Here is a 23,280-nt window from a genome sequence, read left to right as displayed (position 1 = left end):
GTGAACAGGGGGTTTGTATACACGTTTTTACAGTTTGAATGAAAAGTACTTTCTGTGCAGACTGCACTGGGAGAGTCAATCCCACAGCTAAACTGAAAATCCTTAGGCTAAACTTTAAATTTTATGTAAAAGAGACGTATTATTGAATTGCTCAAATGTAGTTTTTACTAGATTTCAAACCCACAAGACAAACTTGTGTTGTGTGTTAATGTGAGAACTTACTAGAAGGCAACTACATCTTCCAGTACAGAGCAAATACTCCTCACTGAGCCAACTACAATCCTCACACAGCAATGAGATGATTTCATTTCATTTTAAAATTTGGAGTAAAGATAAGACATATATCTGCAGTAGCATAAAAGGAAATGCACAATTTGACAGACAAGACCACTCAAATGTTAATAAAAATTAGCTATCCTGCAAACTACTTATAACTGAAATGCTAGAGGTCCTTATTGGACACCCTAAACTTTGTTTCCAGTACTCGGTAATGTGACTTTTAATTAAAATCAAACACATACAGCCGCTCTGACTGACAGGTGCAGTCTAGGACTTCCTACCCCAACAATTGTCGTTTCTAGCTTTAGTGAAAGATCTGTATGCAGTGCACACACAGTCTTTGCGGCACAGCTCCTAGATAGAAGCACACACACACACACACACACAAACACACACACACACACACACACACACACAGACACACACACACACAAACACACACACAAACACACACACACAGAAAGAGGCAGCAAACAGAAAGGCCATTATTTTGGGGCTGAATGTTTTGTGATTGAGCTGATAAAGCATCAGACGACTAAGAGTCTATTAGACTGGCCTGGTTAGTTATGGATTTAACATTTATATACACCTTGCCCTCTGTGTTGTGTATGTGACAAAGAGCAAAAAACACTGGCAGAACTAGAATGAAGGAGGGAAAAGAGGTATGTGTTGTGTATATATTTTTGCCTTTCCATTATTCCATTTGCTTTTCTCATCAATATTGTGTGTGTGTGTGTGTGTGTGTGTGTGTGTGTGTGTGTGTGTGTGTGTGTGTATGGAGAGAGGGACATATTCTGTATGTAATTTCACATTTCCATTATATTTTTTGTATTTCCATTATTCTGGTCCAAGGCAAACCCACAGAGAGCCTAATGCAGAGCAAATGTTCACATCTGACACAAGATGAAATATATGAAAAATGGTGTGTGTGCATATGTGTGTGTGTGTAGGTGTGTGTGTGGACGTGGGCCACAGAGCCTTTGCAGCCCTGCAATAATAGACCAGTGACACCCGGGAATTTTTGGTGCTGGTCTGTGATTGGATAAGGCCGGTATGGAGTGAATTATTCCACAATGTTGTTTCCTGTTCAGGACACAAAGAGGTTGGCAGACGTGTAACTGGGTAGTCTTGTGTTTTGTTTTTAAATAATGTCATAATGGTTGGCCTTGTGGAGGCCAGGTATGGAGGCCAAACACTAACAGTGAAAAAACTCAGATATTTTTTATGAAGCGAGGAGGAAGAATTCAGCTTGTTGCTGAGTGTCCCACTGGCTGCCAGTATCACCACAGAGGGATGACGTTTCCTTTTTCTACTTATTAACTTCATCTCTAATGGCTACATATCTCTGTAATATCTGGTGGTTGAATAAATTACAGGTGCATTTATTGCCTATTTATTACCTACGTTCACAAAGTGTTTACCCTATCGAAGAGTCCTTGAGCAAGACACTAGTGTCTGGCTTCACTCCCTATTTGCCAGTGAAGGCACCATGTTTACTTTATGGCACGTTTTTGTGTGTAGTAAAAACTGTTGCATACATAGCATGTAGATATGTTTTTGCTGTAATTCCCCACTTTTGCCAGGCTGGTCTTGACCGAAGAGTTTAAAAATGCTGAGGTCATGAACCCAAATTCCCCCAGCGTCCCCACTCGTGAGCAAAACTCTCTGTAACGTTGTGATTATTTCGCTGTATTTTTCAAATGCTGCAGCCTATAACTGTTCAGTTATTGCTGTTTTATTTTTCTCTCCTGTCATGATGGTCTACATAAATTCTGTTTCAAAACTTTCCTCACACTGCCTGGCATATGATTCAGAGGCCAAACTCCTTAAGTGAGGCTGAGTGTCTATCAACTCCTTCATAGTTAACCCCCAAATTTCAGAATCAATACTGATGACGTGACCTTGTTGACCTCAGCTGTAGCTACAACCCTGGTTAGTCACACTGCACCTGTCAGAGGTGGCACAAATAGTTGATTATTCATTAGTGTCTGAGGTATTATACTGCTCATTATATGGTAAATTAGCAATAGTTTGTTTGTTTTACAGTGAATGTCGTGAAGTGGAATTGATGTTGGTCACAGCACAGAGGAATGACCTTTGACCCCTATCCCTTGTTGGGATCAGTGACTATTTATTAGTGTACTGTGAAATCAGGAGCAAGTGCTGCATTCTGTAAAACAATAGGCGGCATGTTTAGGAAGAAAGTTGTAAGACTCATGAGAAAACATTTGTCTGTCAAACCTTGTGTATTCCAGTTTTTAATATCTGTGAGACTCATACTTGATGTTTCTTCTGCTGACCTTGTTTGACCCCACAGAGGAAAGCCGACCTAAGCATTCAGCTGCGCCCGAGGCTTGTTCTGACAGTGGGTGGGAGGTGGGTGGTCTGTCAGCACATTTATTCCTAGAGGAACCCATTGCTCTGTTCTAGCAACTCAACCAGCTCATTGTCCTCTACTTGCTTGGACCCTATTAACAAAGACTTCTGTTAGTTTGACTTGTAAGGGTCGTACTCTGCTTACATTTTTCTTCCTGTTGTTTTTTTACTACACACCAAATCTTGTTTTGCTCCCTCTAGCCAGTCTAACATCCCTTCCAGGTTCACTTTAGGAAAGATTCATATTTAGATTTTCAAACTAACTTATGCAAACTCGTACTTAAAACTGTGGTCAGTTATCTGATAAAGCTTCTTTTGATCAAATGTAATGACTCCCCTAAAAAACCTTGGCTTTTGGCACTGTACATGCATTCCTGAGTCCACTTTGTTGTGTATTTCTGTGGATGATTGACCAGATGTTGGTGTAATTTTATGTTAGCAGTTGTTTTAGCGACTGCACTGTATAATACCAAAACATATACAATACAATACACAAAACCATATTTCTACTGTGTAAATGTCGACTGTTGAGTGCAGATTTTTTCAAGCAAAGGTTTAACTGACCATTGTGTGCTGATGCACAATGGTCAGATATGAAGAAATGTATCATTGAAAAGGCAGGAATAAAAACAGCCAGGCTGCAGGTTTGAAATGGGTTGTGCCTTTTGTTTAGGACAGTTTCACATTTTGTTCTGTTACTCTAGTTACTTTTATGAATCATAATGAAGTGAGACCAAATGACTCACTATTCAGAAATTGATCTGGAGCATCGCGTTGGCTTACTGGTTAAGAAACATGCCGTATATCTGCATCATCCCTGGTCAGGTTCCCACCAGGGATCTTTTTGGCATGTTGTGCTCCCCCGCCCCCTTCCCCCATGTTTCCTGTGAGTAGCTCAACTCTTCTTCAGATTTATCTCCAGTTTACTTCACTGTTACGCTGCCCCACATCCTCTAACCTCTTATACTCTTTAATTTAATGAGATTTCATTATAGATTTGCAAAAAAAATACCATTTGCCTTTAAATGAGATGTTTTGAATTGTAGGTTTTTATATAGCCTGGTGTAATTTTTAGCCTGATGTCAGAAGCCTGCGATAAACACGGATCTTATTTTCTCTCCATCAGTCTGAAATCACATTCAAGAAACTTTTGAAGTTATGGTGTAGCTAATTTCCAGGTGTCCTACTTAAAAGTATTTGCAGGCTGCTCCTTAACCAACAGCTGAATAACACAAGTCTATAACACACTCTAGACAAATGCATCATGAGAAATGTAGAAAGAAACCAAATGTAATGCGAGGGGGAAAGGTTGATTTAGAAAAAAGGAATAAAAGATGATTACACCACTTAATCTCAATTTAACTGCCAGAGACCCTCAACCAACACAGATTAATAACATCTAACAGTATAAACATTTTAGGGGCTGTGATGATGTCCTTTAATCACTCTCTAGGGTTCATGCACATTTTCAAATTAGCTCTTTATTAATGATGCCACAGAATTACAATTTTAAAAAATGTATATGCATTTTACATAAGCATGTTGCTGTAATGAGCATATTACAGTGACATACACTTAACGGGCACAGCCTAATGAATATGTTCATTTGTTATTGCTAGAAGTACATGTCTGTTTCTCGGGCGTTAGTCGAAGACATCACATTCATTGTGTGTTGTCCATCATTGGTTATTTTTTCTAAAATATAGTGCGTCTAATGCAGAAATTCCATCTGTTTCATGATAGACATGCTTGTGATGTGCATTTTGGACAACAGCTGTTCATCAACTGAGAGCAGCTGGAGGACTTCAGAGCCCTCTATTCTGTTCTGCTCTGTCGTCTCCTGTCCTGTTATATTTCCTTCAGGTTCTCTGTTCTAACATTATTGGACACCTATTTCACGGTTGACATTTACTTTCCATGAGGGGAAAAATGTTTCATTATGCAAAAACCAAAGACTGATGATGTTTTGCAGGTTTTCCGACCAGAAACGTGTGCTCTAATGGGAAACCCAGGTTTTCTATGCTTTCTCTGATTAACATACTGATTCAGGGCAGAGCACTGACCAGGAGATTTTTTCTTATGGCCCTTTAGCTATTCCTTCTCTGCTGATGTGCTTGTGTGCGCGTATTTGCTGAGGCAGCAGGTCTGTGTACAAGTGGCCAGCTCACAGCACTAGCTGGTGATGCATGGAGGAATCCGAGCCCCAATAATGAGCGGAATCAGCCTTTAACATGGTAATGTGTCATTTAGGGCCTATCCATTTAGCTAATGACTTGCTTCCTTTTGAAACCTATTAGCAGTAATGGTAAATAGCAGCCCCCCTTTCAACTCACATCTGATCTATTCTGTTTCCCTCCTCCTCTGTTAGTCTTCCTCTACACACTCCACCTCTTCTCTTTAAGTACTCCCCTACTCTCTCTTTTTCATCACTCTCTCCTCTCTTATCACATCACCTCTCCCTCCACTTTCTGTTTCGCCTCTGTTCTTTTCATTCTTTGGCTGTAAATAACGATTTTCATTATCAATTAATCTGCTGATTATTTCCTCAATCAATCAATAAATTGTTTTTTGTCTAAAATATTAGAAAATGGCCATTAAAATGTTCCATACCCTAAGGTGACTAAACCATTAAATGTTTGCTATTTGTCTTAAAAAACAATTATTTGATCATTATTGCTCTCCTTCGTTTGATGTCTTTCCCCTGCAGTTTTTGTCTTTATTCTATCACTCCTCTCCTCTTCTCTCCTTTCCTTTCCTCTCCTCTCCTCTCCTCTCCTCTCCTCTCCTCTCGCCCATGGGGGCTCATTCATAACATGTACCCATTACCCACCAAGCTATTAGGTTTGCTAACAGTGAAAATCAATGTCTATCCAGGGAGCAGTTTGTCTGTAGCGCCACTGTAATGAATGCTATATACTCCTCCACACACACACCTCTCTCGCTCTCTTTCACGCACACTCACACAAAAACACACATCCAGGTACAGACTGTGAATCTGAGTTTTGGTGTAATGGATAGTTTTGTCAACCATACATCTAAACTTCAGTGTAAACAAGAACGCTGCAACATAACTGTAGTCACTTTTCCTTTCTCTGCAATTATTTCTCCTTCTTGTTGTCACATAGTCAACTTATCAACTCAAAGTAATTAAGTCTGCATGGCCACTGTCCAAAAAATCTAAATCTAAAGCCCCAGTATCAAAAGACTGAATACTTTCATAAAGCACTGTAGACACACACACAGTGTCTGTGAAGCACCCTGTAATGGGTTCTGTATTGTCAAACACACATCCCAGCTACGCTAAATCTAACTTGAACATTTCCCATGGCAGAACAGTTAGTGGTAGCCAGGGGCCAGCTAATAGCAGATGTGTAGTCATCAGTGCTGGTCAGAAACGATGAGTCAGCAACCCGTAGTTCAGCGCTTATCAAAATTCATAGCCATCCTTTAAAGCTGTGTGTGAGCACCTTTTAACTCCAATAAGTTTTATACACTTAAATACAGCATTGTGTGGTGCAAAAGATGGACTGAAATACAGTCCATTCAGCTCTAGAAAAGAGGAAAAATGTGCTTCGGAGAAACAGTGTGTATAAAGTATTTGAGTAGAAATGACATGTTGGTCAGCTGCGGCTTTGAAAAGCTCTTCCCCATAGCTTCCTCACTGAGCTCTGTTGCCTCTCTTCAGAGGATATTGTGCAATGGTTCCCCCCAGGGGGACCTTTTTCACTGAGGGCATTTTGACTTGTCAAACCGGTATAACTATTAATATTATTAATTGCTACATTGCATGAAATTGCTTAAAGGCAGCCAACATTAATGTTATCAGTTCCACCTGTTCCTTTCCTCGTTTCCTTTCCTTTACCTTCATTTCCTTTCATTTCCTTTTCTTTCCTTATATATACTATAGCTGACCCTGCCTTCTGACCTCGCTGTGAGAGGGCATAAGAGCAGGGTAAGTGCTTTTGAGTGTCAGTATGGTTTCATGTTGTGAGAAGACATTTCTTTGACCAACATACTGTGAGTCCCAGCAGATAGATGGTTCCAGTGACAATCAATCAAACTCTATTTGCATTGCAGCTTTTGTGCAGGTTGGTGCAATTCCATGTGTTGTATGAATGACTGACCAGCTGATAATAAGACAGTACCAATCTAAACAGTAAAACAAGTAGAGATGGTGAAAATGTAATGAGAAAACCAGTACAATTAAGATATTTAAAAACAATAAAATACCACAATAACAAATAAAATCGAGAAAAGAGAGCTAAAATGTAATAACCTTAAAACATTAAAGTCAGGCTAAAGAGGTAGGTTTTAGTTTAAGTTACTCTTAAAACTTCCCTCACATTCTCAGGTATTTGTGGGTGCATTTATGTAAAAAATATGCTGTTTAACTTCCAGTTTGAAGTTTGTATTTGCAGACCAAACATCTCTGACTCTTTTTTTTTCAATAATACAATTATTATCATCACATTAACTTATTAACTTGATGTTTGAATAGCCAATACTGCCCTAAGAATTCTGGTTTGTACAAATACAAACACATTTTAAATGATATACATAAAATTTGATTAAATACTTATTTCACAAGTATAAAACACTCTTTTCTGTCAGCAGAACGCATACAAACCCTATATGTGTATCTTAACATCTGCTTTGTATTTTTGCTGGCGTGTAATGATGTTATCGGTTTTCAGCTGTCAGATTTTTGGCCATGTCTGCTGTCAACAGACCGTAAAACTGTTAGAACTAATCTTAAGATCTGAGCAGCACAGCCAGCTACATTTCTCCAAACTAACTCAGAGACTAATGGCAACAGCTCCAGCTTCCATCAGTCTCTCTGATGGCTAGTTTGCCATATTCTCTTCACTACTGTGAAGAAGTTGTTCCCTTGAGAAGACAACTGAGATTAATTGTAGGTCTGTGTATGGCGAGTATTACTCATGATTACTGGCTGTTCTTCTTGTACATTTTTTGTTGATTGGTCCCTATGGATCCGCCCACTCAAGTCTTTAGCCAATTGCACACTGTTTCCTGTCTCTCCCCTTGTCAGTCATAAGTCATTTGAATGGCTAATAGAGGAGAGGAGGAAAAGGCCACGGCAAGAGGGAAGAAATCGCGGGGAAAATGAGAAGAAAATAGAAAAAGTAAAAGATAAGAGAGGTGCACGGACGGAGATGAACAATATTAACGTTGTAGCCTGTGTGTTCGGTTGCAATCTCTGCGGTAACCGTTTCTTCCTGGAAGCTCATGCATGTCCATCTGGATTTCCAATTACCCACAATCCCTCATGACCCTGCCGGCTGCGTCTGGAGAATGATGTTATTTCCTGACCTGACAAATACAAAATATACTGAAGATAGGCAGACCTGCACACTCCCGATATACATCTACATAAACACGTGTACAACCTATCATCACACAGTCACACTCTCAGCCTCTCTCAATCAATTCCCAAACATTAGAGACATCTGTCTACCTTTTTATGGTAGTATAGTATCAGGATAATAGTAAAAATTCTATTACTGACTTACTATTACTGATTACTGTACAAAACGTAAGTGTCATATCCAACAGTTGCTGTTAAAACTCAATCAGATAACAGACACTTTGGGTGAAAGGTGAATTTCAAATTAAAAGCATTTTGGATGTAAATCCACTATTATGTCACGCAGCGTTTCCTGGTAGTAAATGGAGATGAAAATTTATTGTTACAGACTTCCATTTCCCCTATTCCTAACCCCAATAAGCATTTGGACCAGTAAAGATTTCTGTCACATTTTCAAAGTGCAGTTAATCATGATTGTTATGTACAATAAGTATCACCGTAAATTATATGGATGTTTCACAACCACCATTCTGTTTGGCTTTTATTATAGAGTAATGAACACATTGCGTACATACATAACATAAATGTTAAGCTGCTTGTGACTAATAATACTAATAATACATTTGAATACAGAGACCATCTTGTCATGTGATCACATCAGCTGTGACGTTCATCAACATGTTGTCTGTACACACACAAGCAAGGCAAGACAAACAACCATCCTTGTTGTACTACATTTGTGACCATTCATTGACATAATGCATTCCCTAGCCCCTTAACATAACCTTAACCATCACAATGGAATTTGCCTGTGCAAAACAGCTGATCCAGGAATCTAAGATCCACTATCTAATTTTTCTAACTCTAACCCTAAAACCAAGTCTTAATCCTCAATTAGCCATTTAAACTTGCATGTCGGACACTGTGTACTCCAGGTTTTTGGACCCCATGAATAAAGCAAAGCCCACACACACCCACAGACTCAGAAGGTGAAACAATACCAGCCCCACTTTCACTGCTGTTAATAAAACACACACACATGCCCAAAAAGCCTGAACAGTCACTGAACCATCGCTCTATCTCCTGGGAGCACTTTTGACTTGAAGCAAAAGCGGCCAGCAAGGTTCTGTTCTATTCTTTTCTATCCTATCCTATCCTATCCTATCCTATCCTATCCTATCCTATCCTTTTCTATTATATTCTGTTCTGTTCTGTTCTGTTCTGTTCTAATCTATTCTATTCTATTCTATTCTATTCTGTTTTGCCGTGGGGCTGTGAGAAGAATGTAGTTGTTGTAGCTATGAGAAGATTAGATCCTCTACCAGTGATAAATCTCTCTGGGGCCAGAGGTCAAGCTGCTCTCTCCTGTAAATCTACTCACTGGCATGTTTTCATTACCAACACCAACATCTCCCCCATATCCTCCAGACAGTGTGTGTGTGTGTGTGTGTGTGTGTGTGTGTGTGTGCGTGTGTGCGTGTGTGTGTGTGGGTGTGAGTAGCGGCCTTGGCTGCAGCATGGACTGTAAGCACTAACCAAGGCTAGCACAGATGACTTCCTACTTAAATCATACACGTAGACAGACACACACACACCCACACACACACACACTTCTGTCTCTGAGGTGCTTGTAGATGATTTAACAAAGTCCTCATCACGGCCTCATCAGGTGTGGACTGACTCTGTGTGTGTGTGTGTGTGTGTGTGTGCATGTGAGAGAGAGAGAGTGAGAGAGAGAGAGGAAGGAAGGAAGGAGAGAGTGTGAGAGTAGTTAGTCCAATGCAGGGTAGATTTACTGCTGGCTGGTCTGAGCTCAGCTAAATCACTTCAACCACTTATCCAGGAGTTATTGCACATAAACATTCTCTCTGTCTCAGCCTCTTCCCTTTTATTTTATTCATTCTTTAAAGTTTTTATGCAGTGTTGGGAACTTCACATTTTCTAGATCTCTGATTTTATTTGTTATTTTGTTTTTCCATGGGTTGACACCAGCAGTGTTGATTGAAAGTAGGAATACAATTATTTACAGTTATTTTATTTACTTAACAATGTATAATGCACTCTGTTTTTAATCCATGATCCATTAGCATCATGACACTGTCTGCCAGAAAGAAAGAAAGAAAGCTGGCAGCACTTATTGTACTTTAAGTCAAAAGTCTATTCATTTCACCAAATAACATGTTTGAGATTCAGTAATAAATATATGAGGAATGCCTCAACTTGTACACATAGGAAGAATAAACATGTTAAAATACATATATATAAACATATGAAATGTAAAATTAGCTCTTTGAGGAATCTTTATGTAACGTCAGCTAGCTTCGGTGGCTCATGTAACTTAATTCGGTACTTATTGACATCTGCTAATGTTAGCATCCACAAGAATTACTCCCTGATAAAAAATGTTTATACTTCTTTGTTGTGTATTGTGTCCAAGTCGATGGTGGTACCACACGGAGTTGACGATAAATATCCAACCAGCTGTTTGATTAACCTGGTGATGTTACCATAGTTACCACACAGTTGAATCAACACCTGTCTAAAACGGTTTCAAACAAACTGAACATTATAACCATCATGAAGGTAGGATTCATTGCAGGTCTGTTGTATTAGACTATATTCATTTTAGCTAGGTGTAACCAATAAACATCCAATTTAGGGTATGTTTATGTGATTAATTCCTGTTTAGTTCTTCTTATGGTGCATAAATGTTGAGCTTTCACCGGTGACAATTAGTTTCATCCTTGCATGTAACTAATTTCAGTCTATTTTATGAATCCAGTCTCCCGTTACTGTAACTAACTCATTTTTTACAGTACCTCTTGTCTAACGCTTGAATATGATATCTCATCTTTTTCTGATCTGCAGTCACTATCATTGGAACTTTGCAGTTGTTTCAAGGGTTCTCATTTTCAAATCTCCAGGCCATGTCATTATTTCAGCCCCGGGTTTCTAACAAATGCAGAATTTCACAGCGTTAATTAGCCAGCAACAATTGTCAAGCTGACAAAACTGACATTGCTGGTTAAAAAGAAGAAGCCTGGATTTGTATACCTCTCTCTGAAATGAAGGATTTGTTTCAAATATTACTTAAAAATTTGAGGGGAAATTCTGCCATCATTATATTGGTGAAAGATGTAGGAGCCATGCTACAATGCCAAGCTTGACAGTTACCAGGGGAGTGGGATGGAGCAAACGAGGAAATGAGGAGTTAGATTATGAAATACTTTTTACTCGAGAAGGTAAAGGCAATATTATGTGGCCAAAGCCCTCTATGTTCCTGCAGTTTAAGAGCATTTATGTTATGCTACATTCTAGTCTGCAAATTTAATTTCAGTGTTGAGAGAATCAGTGTGACTCCTGGGAGACAGTGGTTCAGACACCCCCCAGTATGGAGCAGGTCAGTTCATGGACATTATGTGTGTATGTGTGCGTGTGTGTGTTTGTGTGGGGTGGGTGTCTCTAAGTAGGAGATTAACTGTCTATAACTTTGGTTTTCCTGTTTAGTCTGAGTTTATGACCGTCTGGAAGAGGACAGCATTTACAGAGATCAGCTTTACAAACACAAACACAGACAGACAACCAGACACACCAATGCACCCACACAAACTTAAGCCCACTCCTCTTCCTCCTCTTCCCTGTTGTAAGTGAGTGGCTGTTTGGAAAGAAGACATTTGGTTCTTGGGTCACTTGGGGCTCTTACATCCAGAAAGTGGGTGCAGTTGGAAGCAGCTCGCTGTGCAGGGGCATGTGGGTCATTTTAAATATACTGCACAATAATGTGAAACATGTGCAGTAATTGGTAGTATTTAAGTTCTAACACTGACAGTACTAATTATAGTAATTATCATGGCTGAAGATGAAAACAGTCAAAATCAAATCACAGATGGTGTTTCTTGTTGGAGTTAACAATAATAACATAATAACAAACAATCATAGACTCTTTGTTGTCAGTATGAAAGATTCTGTCCTCATTGCGTTTTTATTACAGTAATTTAAAAATGTCAGACAAGCGGCAGAAATGATATGTGGGAAGGGACAAATGACACAAGTCCATGGAATGAAATTTAATAGAAAGCGAGACGAAGGAGGTGAGATGGGGCATTGTCCTGACCCCTCTGATCTGCCCACCATCTCTTCCCTTCTCTTTCACAAGCCCTTTCTGCCTTTATTTTCTTGGTATATTAAGTCATGCATTGCTCTCTTTCAAGGCAGGGTGACTGTCCGCTCATTTCTGAGGGGAACACACAAATACACACTCCTGGGGCAGGATGTCCTAGTGAGAGCAGGATGTTGACTTAGTATTCATTTCAACTTTCTCCCAAAACCCCTGGAGCTCAAAAGAAGAGAGGCCAACAGATGTAAAGCTAGAGATACAGGCAGGAAAACAAAAATATAGATTAATGTACATGTTCTAACCGTTATCGCACCAGAGATGTAATTGCAAGAAAACTCAAAGTACATATTTATTCACAGCAATGGACTGGAGGGATTCTACTGAGGAAAACAGCAAGCAAAGTAAGACACAGAGAAAGTCAAAGCCAGACAAAGAGATTGATTTGATAAGTACATGTAAATCTAAAATGTGAACTAAAACTGAAATTAGCATGGAAATTAATATTCACCGTGACACCTCTGGAGACAGTGACACTAGGCTTTTTGAATGTCTTTTACTATACATTTGTTGCAATACTGTGGTTGTGCACATTCCAAATATGTAAGAATAACAGAGTGCTCTTCATGATAGTGTCAGTTTTTCCACATCATTTTCTCGGTGTGACAAAATCCTTCAACAATTTTCAAATCATTTCTTAGGTCCAGTCCAATCAATTTACTGAGCTGTAACAAAAACATCTAACAGTGGGCGCAGTATGGCTACAAATTTCAAGGCTAAATGATGCATTGACTAATGACTGCTCGCTCTAGTCTGTCCTTGTGTTTGTCTGGAGCCACCAAGTGGAAATGGTGATGTTGGTCGGTAAGTTGGGGCGGTCGGTCCACCACTTTGATCCAGACTGAAATAGCTCAAAAACTATTGGATGGATTGTCATGAAATCTTTCCTCTCATTCCAACATGAGGTTGATGTTTGTAGTTTTGAGTTACAAATTTTGATGAACATTGAATAGATTGCCATGAAATGTGATACACACCTTCATGTCCCCTTCAGGACGAATTGTAATAGCTTTGGTGATCTCTAACCAAAATGTTCATTTGTCCAGTACCATCAGCCTCAGCTGCACTTTCTTTTTAATGCTAATGAGCAAATGTTAACCATTAAATGTGCTAATACACTAAACTAAGATGGTGAACATGATTAATATATCTACCTGCTAAACAGCAGCGTATTGGCTTTGTCATTGTGAACATGTTTGCATTTACAATCAAAGCTCTGACTAAGTGCAGTCTTACAGAGCGATTAGGATGGCTGTTACCCAAATCATTACAGCTCAGTGTTTATGATTAAAACTATACCTTTAAACTCTCTTACACCGAGGTAATAGCACATACGACATATTGCCAGAGTTCAACTATACACATTGTGGATAAATGTAACTTGAATGATATTTTCACAAATGTGAAAATTTGTAGGACTACCGACAGAAACAGCCAGTCAATGTCCAGCAAGTGTAATTTACCTTCAATTAGAAAAGTCATTCTTTTATCTGTGTCGGTACAAACTGTGTTACCATAGAAACAACACACACCAGGGAACGCTGACAGCTGTGTGTGTGTGCGCGTGTGTGTGTGTGTGTTTGTGTGTGTGTGTGTGTGTGTGTGTGTGTGTGTGTGTGTGTGTGTGTGTGCCAGTGCGTGGAGCCAGGACAGGTCGACAGCCAAGTGTGAGTGTGTTCCAGTGTGTGATGTGATTAAGATGAAGACTGATCACACGCTATATTTAAACTTTAATTTGCGATGTTTACAAAGTGATGCCGGTCGTGCCTTGGTTCATTTCCCTTTCAATTTATTCAGTTCAAGAAATCTTTCTTTTTCAAACTTCAATCAATGAAAAACTTCTGCCGTGACACTTAGTGTGCACCATTAAAGAGTCATTTCTACTAACTAAGGAATAACTTTCTGATATTAACCAGTTGTATTAAACTTGCATAAATGTGATGGCTGGTACCGATTAATGTTTAATTAAATCATGTTGACAAAGAGCTGACACATAATGTTCCAGATGAGGTGCCTCTATAGAACCAAATATAACATGTAGATATTTTCAGTGCAATGATAAATGTCACACCTGTAAACTGAGAACAGCTTTGGATGGATGGTCACATTTTATTTATTGTTTCTAAAATGCTACAATTTCAGTATTTTTATAAAGCTTTTATTCAACATCACATTGATTTGATTAACTCTGCCTTGCATTAACAAACTGTTTTTTTGTGTGATTTAATTAATTAACCAGGTAAATAATTTGTGGAAAACTTTGTGTTTTCTGTGCTTCAGCTCTGTGCGCGCTGTACTGTCTTTGTTATCTCAAAACCTTGAGTTAATTATCTTGTTATCTCAAGCCAGCAAATTATTTGTGACTTGTTTTATCATTTTGTTGTGTTTTTTTTAGGCATCCATCTCGGCCACCATCAGTTACCAAATTAAGTCATGGTTTTCAGAAAACATTTTTATTATCTTCTTTATCTAATTGTTACAAGAAAACACAGCTGAATATATCAAGATAACAAGGTAATTATATACTGATTTCAGGCATGCAGGATAGATATAAAAAGATAATAAGATTGCAACCTGCGTCAGTTTCCATATATATGTTTGGAAAAGGTGGTTCATGTTCTCTTACTTCCCCAAAAAACCTACATTTCTTGATAATGGGACTCTGTGTATGGTATTCATGCTTTTTCCCCATCACTGATGCCTTCATGAGAAACAAGCATTGTGAACTTGATGTAAAGGAGCCAAACTGGACACCAAAGATTGTTTTATCTGAAGGAGAAATTACTTTATGTTGGATGATTGATGATATTGTACTGTGGTCATGATCGGACTCAGAACAATGTAGGGTGTTTTTATCGCCATAAGAAGTTTCTCTGTATCCACATCACAAGATAATTAAGTCGTGATGTGGAGTGTGGGAGTCCATATATAACGGCTGTACATTTAAACTGTATGTAATCACATTTCCTGATTAGCTTTCCTTGTGAAACTCAGACATAGAGCAGAAATCATATTTCAGGTGCGTAGAGCACATCTGAGCTAACACAGCAGGTTCGTTTTCTTGGAGGAGTCCTCACAAAGCTGTGGACGTGTCCACGACTGATGAGTGTGTTGTGTCTTGAAACTGGTTCCGTCAGATGTGATGTAAGAGGTTGCAAATTCATTTGAGTGCAGGGTGCATATGTTTATACATGCATGTGTGTCTGGATGGTGAATTAATTGTCCATAACCATTGTGAATGTATATGTTGTTGTTGTGTGTTCCTCATTATGTTGCATCTGTGTTTTTATGCACACACACATTTCTGTGTGTTTTTATGTGTGTGTGTGTGTGTGTGTGTGTGTGTGTGTGTGTGTGTGGTGTATGCGTGTGCATGTGTGTGTGGAGTGTGAGTATCCAGGATTATCGCAGTCTCATCCCTCATTCTTCTCCTGGCCCTGACCCTTTTAAACAACCCTCTATCTTTCTCTGGGAATCCCACCATCCATCTCTCACTCTCCATCAATCTTTCTATCTTTCTCTCCGTCTGTACCCCCCCACCCCAACTATTCAGGATGGAGGGAGAGATAGAGAGAGATACAGAGAGAGATGATCCTGTCTTTTTCAACCTTCTTCTTATTCCATCAAGCATACATCTAGCCTCAAAACTCAACAATAACACATCCATCACACACACACACACACACACACACACACACACACACACACACACACACACACAGCAGGGCAAGCAGTGCAGAGTCATCCTCGACCATGACAGAAAAAGCAAATAAAGTTTTATTCATAATGTAATAAGAAACTTTTTATACAATGAAACAAATTTGCTGTCATCCTGAGCTTGTGGGAATTCAGTCAGTGCGGATATTTTTCTCACAAATGCACATTTTTTACTTCCATATTGACGTCTTAGCGCCCTTATTACCACATTGATGAGTAGTGTGCTTCAGTATCCTGGATTTGTGAATGGTTGGTGCATGTGTTACCAGCCATGCACATGGAAGCGCAGGGTGTCAGAAGTTCACTGTCAGAATATAGTGGTTCACTGTTGATGTGGTTTAATTCCTCCTCTCTACAGTTAAATGTATATGGATCTTTTTTGTAAGACGTTTGCTGAGGGTAAACAGATACTTAACACGGTGAAGTTATGGATTTGACGCTGACAAGGATTTGACATATCACATGAACACGCAGATGGGGAGATTCATGGGTAAAGTGAAGTAAATTTTATTTATGTCGTAAATCAAAATCATATTTCCGCCCTTGGAGGCTTTACAATCTGTACAGCTTACGAGATCATCCTGAGACAGGGGTGAGGATAAAAACAGGACAAGTAAGAGTTTACTTTGACCACTAAATAAAAAATTAATTCTTATCACAAGGTCCAGTTCAGTTTTTGGTTGGTTTTTATGGAGCTTTCAGCAACATCTCACCTCAGCAGATGGCATTTACTCAGTCGTCAAAGAGATGATTTTGTTTTTATCATGTGAGTCCAGTGTGGCGTTTTGGTCATCTAGTGACAAGTGGCAACTGAGCAAAGTCCATGCTCCAGAAAGATGAACAAAGTCAGTTAACCTTGTGACAAGGTCAAGGCTGAAACTTCAACTTAAAAAAAAAACATACATTATGTTAATGTGTAATGTCATATACCTTAAATAAATTGTCCAGCTTTAGTTAAGATATTTCCTTGTGATCAGTGAGGATGTTGAAATAACTCCTTTGGCAATGACATTGCCCAGCTTTGATTGGGTGTACTTATACATCTTGACAGTGTTATAATTTAGCACCTGTATTGCAGTAAATCTTCTGAGACGTCTGGTTAACAGAGCGTAGACTGGGGGTAGAGAGACAGACACACAGACACACTGACAGACAGGTTTCCATGGTTATCAGAGCAGAGAGAAAAGAATAGGAGATGATGAACCTGAGTAGCTGTGTGTGTGTGTGTGTGTGTGTGTGTGTGTGTGCGCAGCAGCCTCAGAGCCATAGGCAGACAGTCATTGTGTCCTTGTCAGTGAGTCTGGAATCTGAGCCCTGTCTTCAGCCAGTCCTCTCCGTTTCTCTGTTGGTAACTCACCTCACTGTTCAACATAAAAGGCAAGAGAGAAAAAATGTTATCAGTCGCCCAAAGTGAGAGTGTGACACATCATCACGATAATGTTTATGTTTAGTAGAAGTTGTTATGACAGCCAACGGACACTAACAACCAATGGAAATCTAAGAAGAAGTTATAGATGAGATATCTCAGTCATTCTCTGTTATTTTGTGAAAGCAGGGGTTGAACATTTTCCAAAGCTGTTCTTCTCTGTTTCATGCTGAAGTGTGAAAGATTTGATTGAGATTATATCTTGGCAGCTCTCTTTGGTCCATCTGAAATGCTCATTGTGTACCACCTTATTTGAGCTGTATGATGTCTGCATTGAGTAGCCTGACATCTCATAGCTGTTTTTCTTTTTTTTCTGGTTGGAGAAACCACCAGGCCAATCAGAGCTTTGTAGGTGGTTTTAATAATAATAATCTTCCAAAAAATGGCGACAACCATGGATTTGATTGATCCAGCGATTCAAGTTGTTGTAACTCATCATTGCAGCAATAACAACTCTTAAACTGAAATAAGTCTCAGACTGGCATGACAAATGTTAACTGTTCCGAGCAGCTGCTCCAGCAGCTCTGTACAGCTCAAAATGACGTCAATGGGAGAGATATGCTTCAGACGGTGAGACCAAAACAAAACTAAGACTCTAAAGCCGTGCTACTGGCTCTGGGAGACCGCGCTTAGGCACAGCATTGATTTCAGCTAAAAGCTAATGTCTGCATACTAACATTCTCACAATGACAATATTTACATGCTCATATTTAGCAGGTTTAACGTTCACCATGTTTAATATCTTAGTGTAGCATGTTACCATGCCAGTATTTTCTAATTAGCACCAAACACATGTACAGCTGAGGCTGATGGGATGCCACTAGTTTTAAGTAAGTGGTCATTGGGCAAGTATTGGGCAAATTACAATTTTGACTTGATGATAGTGTTAGTGTTGCATACAAAAGTTATTAATGCAGAGAAGCACATGAGCGTCTGCACCCGGTTTCAAGGAGATCTATCCAGTAGTTATTGAGACATTTTACTGAAAACCAAAAATGTCAACCAAAAAGTCAGGGAATGATCAGAGTCAGCAGACTTCATCCTCTGAGCAACATGGATGTCTGCAGCTGAGATAGTTGACACGTTTCAGTCTTGACAAAAGATGGTGGAGTGACAGACCAACATACACTGGCATTGCAAGAGCCATGTTGCTATTGTGAATAAATACTCCACCCATCCTGACAGAAAGAGGCAAACATGAGCACAATGCCAGGCAGTTCAATCAGCTGCTCCTTCTGTGATTCAGAGAATACAGCAGTCTCATGAAAAGGATCTTAAATATATGTTAAATGTGTAAAGGAACAGGAAGAGTGTCATGTGAATATGAAAGAATTTACGCTGAACCAAACTTTCCCAGCTACACTGGAAGAGATGACACTGACGCAAACCAAAACGCGTGGTTAAACTTGGAACAAATGAAGTTCCCATTTGAATCCCTCGTGATTCTGTAACTCAGACATGTGGAACTGATAGGGAGCTTAAGGTATTAGCTGTCTGAAATCAAGGTAAAATGACACTATTAGAGATTGCACAGTAGACTGGGGATAGAGTGTGGTTGGAGACTCTTCCAGGTTGTGGATCAAAACCCAGGAATAAGCTGGATGTTGGCTTGATTCCCTGGCAGAGGTGGGAGGCAGTAGTTATAAACAGTGTGGAGAAGAAGGACCATGAAAAATACGTTCATCAAAGCGCTTGTTTTGATCTTGTGTTAAAGCCTGTATTAAAACTAAGATCATTTTTATACTGAAGTCCGGTTACAGGATTTCCTGTGTTGGCATGACATTACAGCTTTGTTTGCTCTTCTAATAGGTGCATGAAGCCATTGGTATTTAAGGCTATTATATGCTGCTGCTTTCTTTTAGATTTTTATCTTTTTGTTGTTCTCACTGTTCAGATTTGGAGTTAACGTTCCCCTTTTTGCTGTTTCATTTGAAGTTTTTTATATCAATAAGAAGATATATTTGTAGGTTTAAGTACCAAAAACCATCTCATTATAGTTTTGTGTCCTCTCTCCAGCTTCTCTCTAGCAACAACTGTTTTTTTTTTTTTGTCTTGGTCTCAGGGCCTCTGTCCTGTTTGGCTGACTGTTTTCTTAGTGATGCATCAGACCAAACACAGGTAACGGGACTGTAGCCCATTACTGCTTGGTGAAAACTCACTGGTAAATGCAAATAGCGATGGTCAGTCATTCTGAAATGAGCCAAACACAGGGTCAGATACAGACTAAAATTCTCTGGTATTTCAGAAAAATTAACTTTAGCCACTAGTCTCTAATATTACTGTCCTTGGGAAAGCTGTGCAATGATACGTTGTCTTTCTGACATCCAACTATTGTTCAGCGTTTCCTCGACACTTCTCTGTCTTGTAGCCTGTTAGCTCAGGGATGGAATGACCACATGGAGTTGTGTTGAGGACAATAAAGTTAAAACAACAACAACAAAACAGAGAAGGACGGAGAGTCTGACTGGGCCATGCTGAGGGCGGTGACCGTGCAGTTGTGACACATCACATTTTGAGGCACACTCTGCTGTGTGCATTTCTCCATGCACTGAATGTTTTGATACTTTCACAGTATGTACAGCACCTCAACCGTCTTCATAATAAAAATAGAAAGAATCTCACTTTCCACAGTATGGGACCTTTAATAAACAAAAGAGTCCAGTGAAAACAGTTGAACCTGCTCTCCTCTGACTGGATTCTTTGAGGGTTTGACCAAATATCAGACTTAAAATCTTGAGGCATCCCAAAACTGTACCACTATGAAAAGATGGAACTGAAAAGACACTGATACAACATCAATAAATTAGCTTTTATTATCATTGCTATGATCAAGCTGAGAGACTTAAGGAAGAGTTTCAGTTAGACTTCCATTTTAAGATAAGGGGAAACGCATTGTGCAGCACATAAACAAAGACATCCACTGAATGTTTTAATTTGATATAAATTTGAGGTGTACTTACAGGTGTCTAGTGTTGTCTGATTTCCTTAAAACTGAGGTTCAAAGTACATTTTTGACCTCTTTGGGCTGGACTGGGCTTTTGTCAGCAATGTAAAAGGGCACAATCAGCATTCACTCCCGGGTCAAACGACTCTGCAGTAGTCTGTAGTATTTTATCACTTCTGGCTCCAGTCAGCAGAGACGTTAACACGACACCTGGGTGAACACACCCGATTTTTGGTGGTGTGAGTGTGAGTCGATCGCCTTTTTTAGCAAGTTTACCTGTGTTTAATAAAACCTGCTTATAAGCACTCATCTCTGAGGTGAATTAGTAAAGGATACAATAATATGAAAGTATTATTTTTTCAGCTTGCGTAATTACACAATGAAAATTTGGTCAGGATGTTCATCTGGGAGTCAAAGTTTTCTGAATCGTGGCTCCCTCAGTGGTTTTTATTCTCAGATATCATTTCTGAGTGGTTTGGAGGAATGTGTGTGTCTGACTCACTGTGTATATAATACGCTGTGAGTATGTGTGTGAGAATGTGTACACATGTTTGTGAGAGAGACTTTGGGTGTCTCAGATGTTCTTCACAGTTCATCAGTGTTGACATCTGGCCAAACAGCTGGACTCATGTGGACACACACACACGCACACACACACGCACACACACACACTTTCTGTCAACAAGTGCTTCTCCTCCACTCTTCTTACACTTTTTCTCCCCCTCCATCTTATCTTCCCTTCTGTCTGTCTCCTTTGTGTACAGTTAGTGTACATTTGTATGTATCTGTGTTTATGTTCAGTGCAAGCAAGTGCACACGTTGTTTAACCATGTTGACCCTAAACCAGAACTGGGGTACGTGACGTAACACAGCACATTCATGCATTTGTCTGCGTGTGTTTCCCAGACAGGAAATGTGAACCATGTGTATGTCGAGCACTGAAGTACTTAAAGTTCTACAAGCTTGTCATTCACTCTGAGACTAATGTGCTTTTCCTATGAGAGCAACACTGATGAGTTACGCCCACAAGCTGAATTAAAAAAAAAAAAAAAAAGACAAAAACATTGTGTGCAGTCTCATGGTGCATTTGTGTGGTGATGAAATTTAGATGTAAATAGTGATCAGTTTGTTTGGAGCTCTCTGGCTCCCGAGGTGGGCAGTTCCCCTTCTTTGGGTAACACACACTGCTTGTCTTGCTGGCTGTTAGCACAATGTATAGCCCATGCACATACTGCAGTGTTTTTGATTTGAATAATTGACACATGACAAAATAATCTGTATCTTATTTTTTTGTCTCATGATCCCTGGCTTGCAATATGTCTTTAGTCTTCTGTTGTTCTGTTGTAGTACACGTAATGTCTTTGAGTTTTGGACTTATGGAAACAAACAAAACAAGCTTTTTTCTCCACTATTTTCTGGCATTTCATAGACCAAATGATTCATTGGTTAAATGAAAAAACTGTGAGTTGCAAAAAGTGGCAAATGATAATCATTAACAGCAATTTCAGCCACTTTGGCTCATCAGCAAAAACTCACAGAGCACATGTTATTTTCTTAGGATGGGAAGAGTTCACTTTTTACTACCCCAGTGATCCCAACAGTGGCTGGAGTGCACTCCTCTTGGCTGTAGTCACATGGCTCTAAGAGTTTAATATAATAACCTACTCTTCTCATGGAGATTTTGAGAAGTCCGCCCTCAGGGGGTGCACAAGGGAGGAAACCAAATTCACGTGTGCATTGTATTTATGGCTTCCCAAAATATGGCCTCCCACAACATCTTGGAAAAATAAAGAAAAATCTGCGTACTAGGGAGTGTTGTCCATAATGTATGTTCTTTCTGAATTTACTTTCTATGTCTCCAGCAGCGGAAAATATCCATGGACAGGAAATGAAAAAAAATGCCTGCACAACATAATGTAAATGAACAGTCCTTTGATATAGTAGCATTACATTGCCCAAAGTCTGCACAGTTGAAAGCTGGCCAAAAATGTTCTCTGTGCGCCTCTTTTATCCGAAGATAAAGGGAACATGGCTCTCGCTATCTGTTAGGGGTAAATGATGTTAACTGCATTAGACTGTACCAAAAATACTCCCAGATTAACTAACTTGGATGGCATAAAACACCTGCCCTCCCCCTCATGTTCCAGGCTAATTACTCACAACCTCAGTACAACAGACACGCAAGCATTCCCTGGCTTACTTGGAACAGGGCTACACAGAGAAACTGACATCATTTTAATGATTTGATATACAAAACCTGTATGAGAGCAGGATGTGCTGGATGTTTCTAATAACCCCCACTGTAGCATTTTAGCAATTTAACACATTTTTTTTTGCTTTGAAGAAGGAAGCCAGCCTGACCTCATTTAACGTGCACTGAACAGACTTGAAACTGTGATTAGTGATGACCTGACTACACAATTAAGCTGAACTTGGTGCAGTTTTTGTGTGAAATCATTCATATGTGAGTTTTTTTTTTTCCATGGAAATCTTTGTGATATTTCATGGATTTAAAAGAATTGTCTGACATCTTTGGGAAGATTTTTGTTTGCTGTCAAACTCTGGACTGATATCAACTTCATCTGTGTATGTATGTATGTTTTTTTTTTTTTTTTTCCCAAACTGTCAGACCTTTTAGCGTCCTTTTTGTTTACTCCCGAGAGAGAAAACCTGCTGCAGCTTGTGTGTTTTCTTCCCAGGACTGTTTCCGGCTGTGTTGAACCTTGCATCAATGGCAGATATCTCAGCTAATGCTACCTGCGGTTCAGCGGGTCCAGAGATGTTTTGTAAGCTGGTGGAGCATGTACCAGGCCAGCCTGTGAGAAACCCTCAGTGTCGCATCTGCAACCAGAGGAGCACAAAACCATTGGGTAAGAAAGATTCATACACGTCCACACACAAGACTTATAGGCTTGATGATTAAAATAATTAATCATGCTGGATTAGTTAATTAAAGCCCGATTAGCCAGATGTTAACCAATCAATTTGTCTGAAGTGATAATTACCAAATGAACTGACGAATCAATCGCAACACGACA

General features: G+C 39.4%; 1 protein-coding gene across 4 annotated transcripts in view; it reads left to right on the top strand.

Annotated features, from left to right (window-relative positions):
* Nucleotides 1-23,280, top strand: part of lama2 (laminin, alpha 2) — a 174,318-nt gene that overhangs the window by 10,824 nt on the left and 140,214 nt on the right. For all 4 annotated transcript variants that reach the window (XM_071467458.1, XM_071467457.1, XM_071467456.1 and 1 more), the window contains exon 2: nucleotides 22,942-23,112. In XM_071467458.1, coding sequence (XP_071323559.1) covers nucleotides 22,942-23,112 — 171 coding nt within the window. The remainder of the gene's footprint in view (nucleotides 1-22,941; nucleotides 23,113-23,280) is intronic.

This window comes from Trachinotus anak, unplaced genomic scaffold (genome assembly GCF_046630095.1).
Source record: "Trachinotus anak isolate AG129_WGS33_773 ecotype Australia unplaced genomic scaffold, CSIRO_AGI_Tana_v1 ptg000031l, whole genome shotgun sequence".
NCBI classification, from domain to species: Eukaryota; Metazoa; Chordata; class Actinopteri; order Carangiformes; family Carangidae; genus Trachinotus; species Trachinotus anak.
This window is presented reverse-complemented; position numbering and strand designations above follow the sequence as displayed.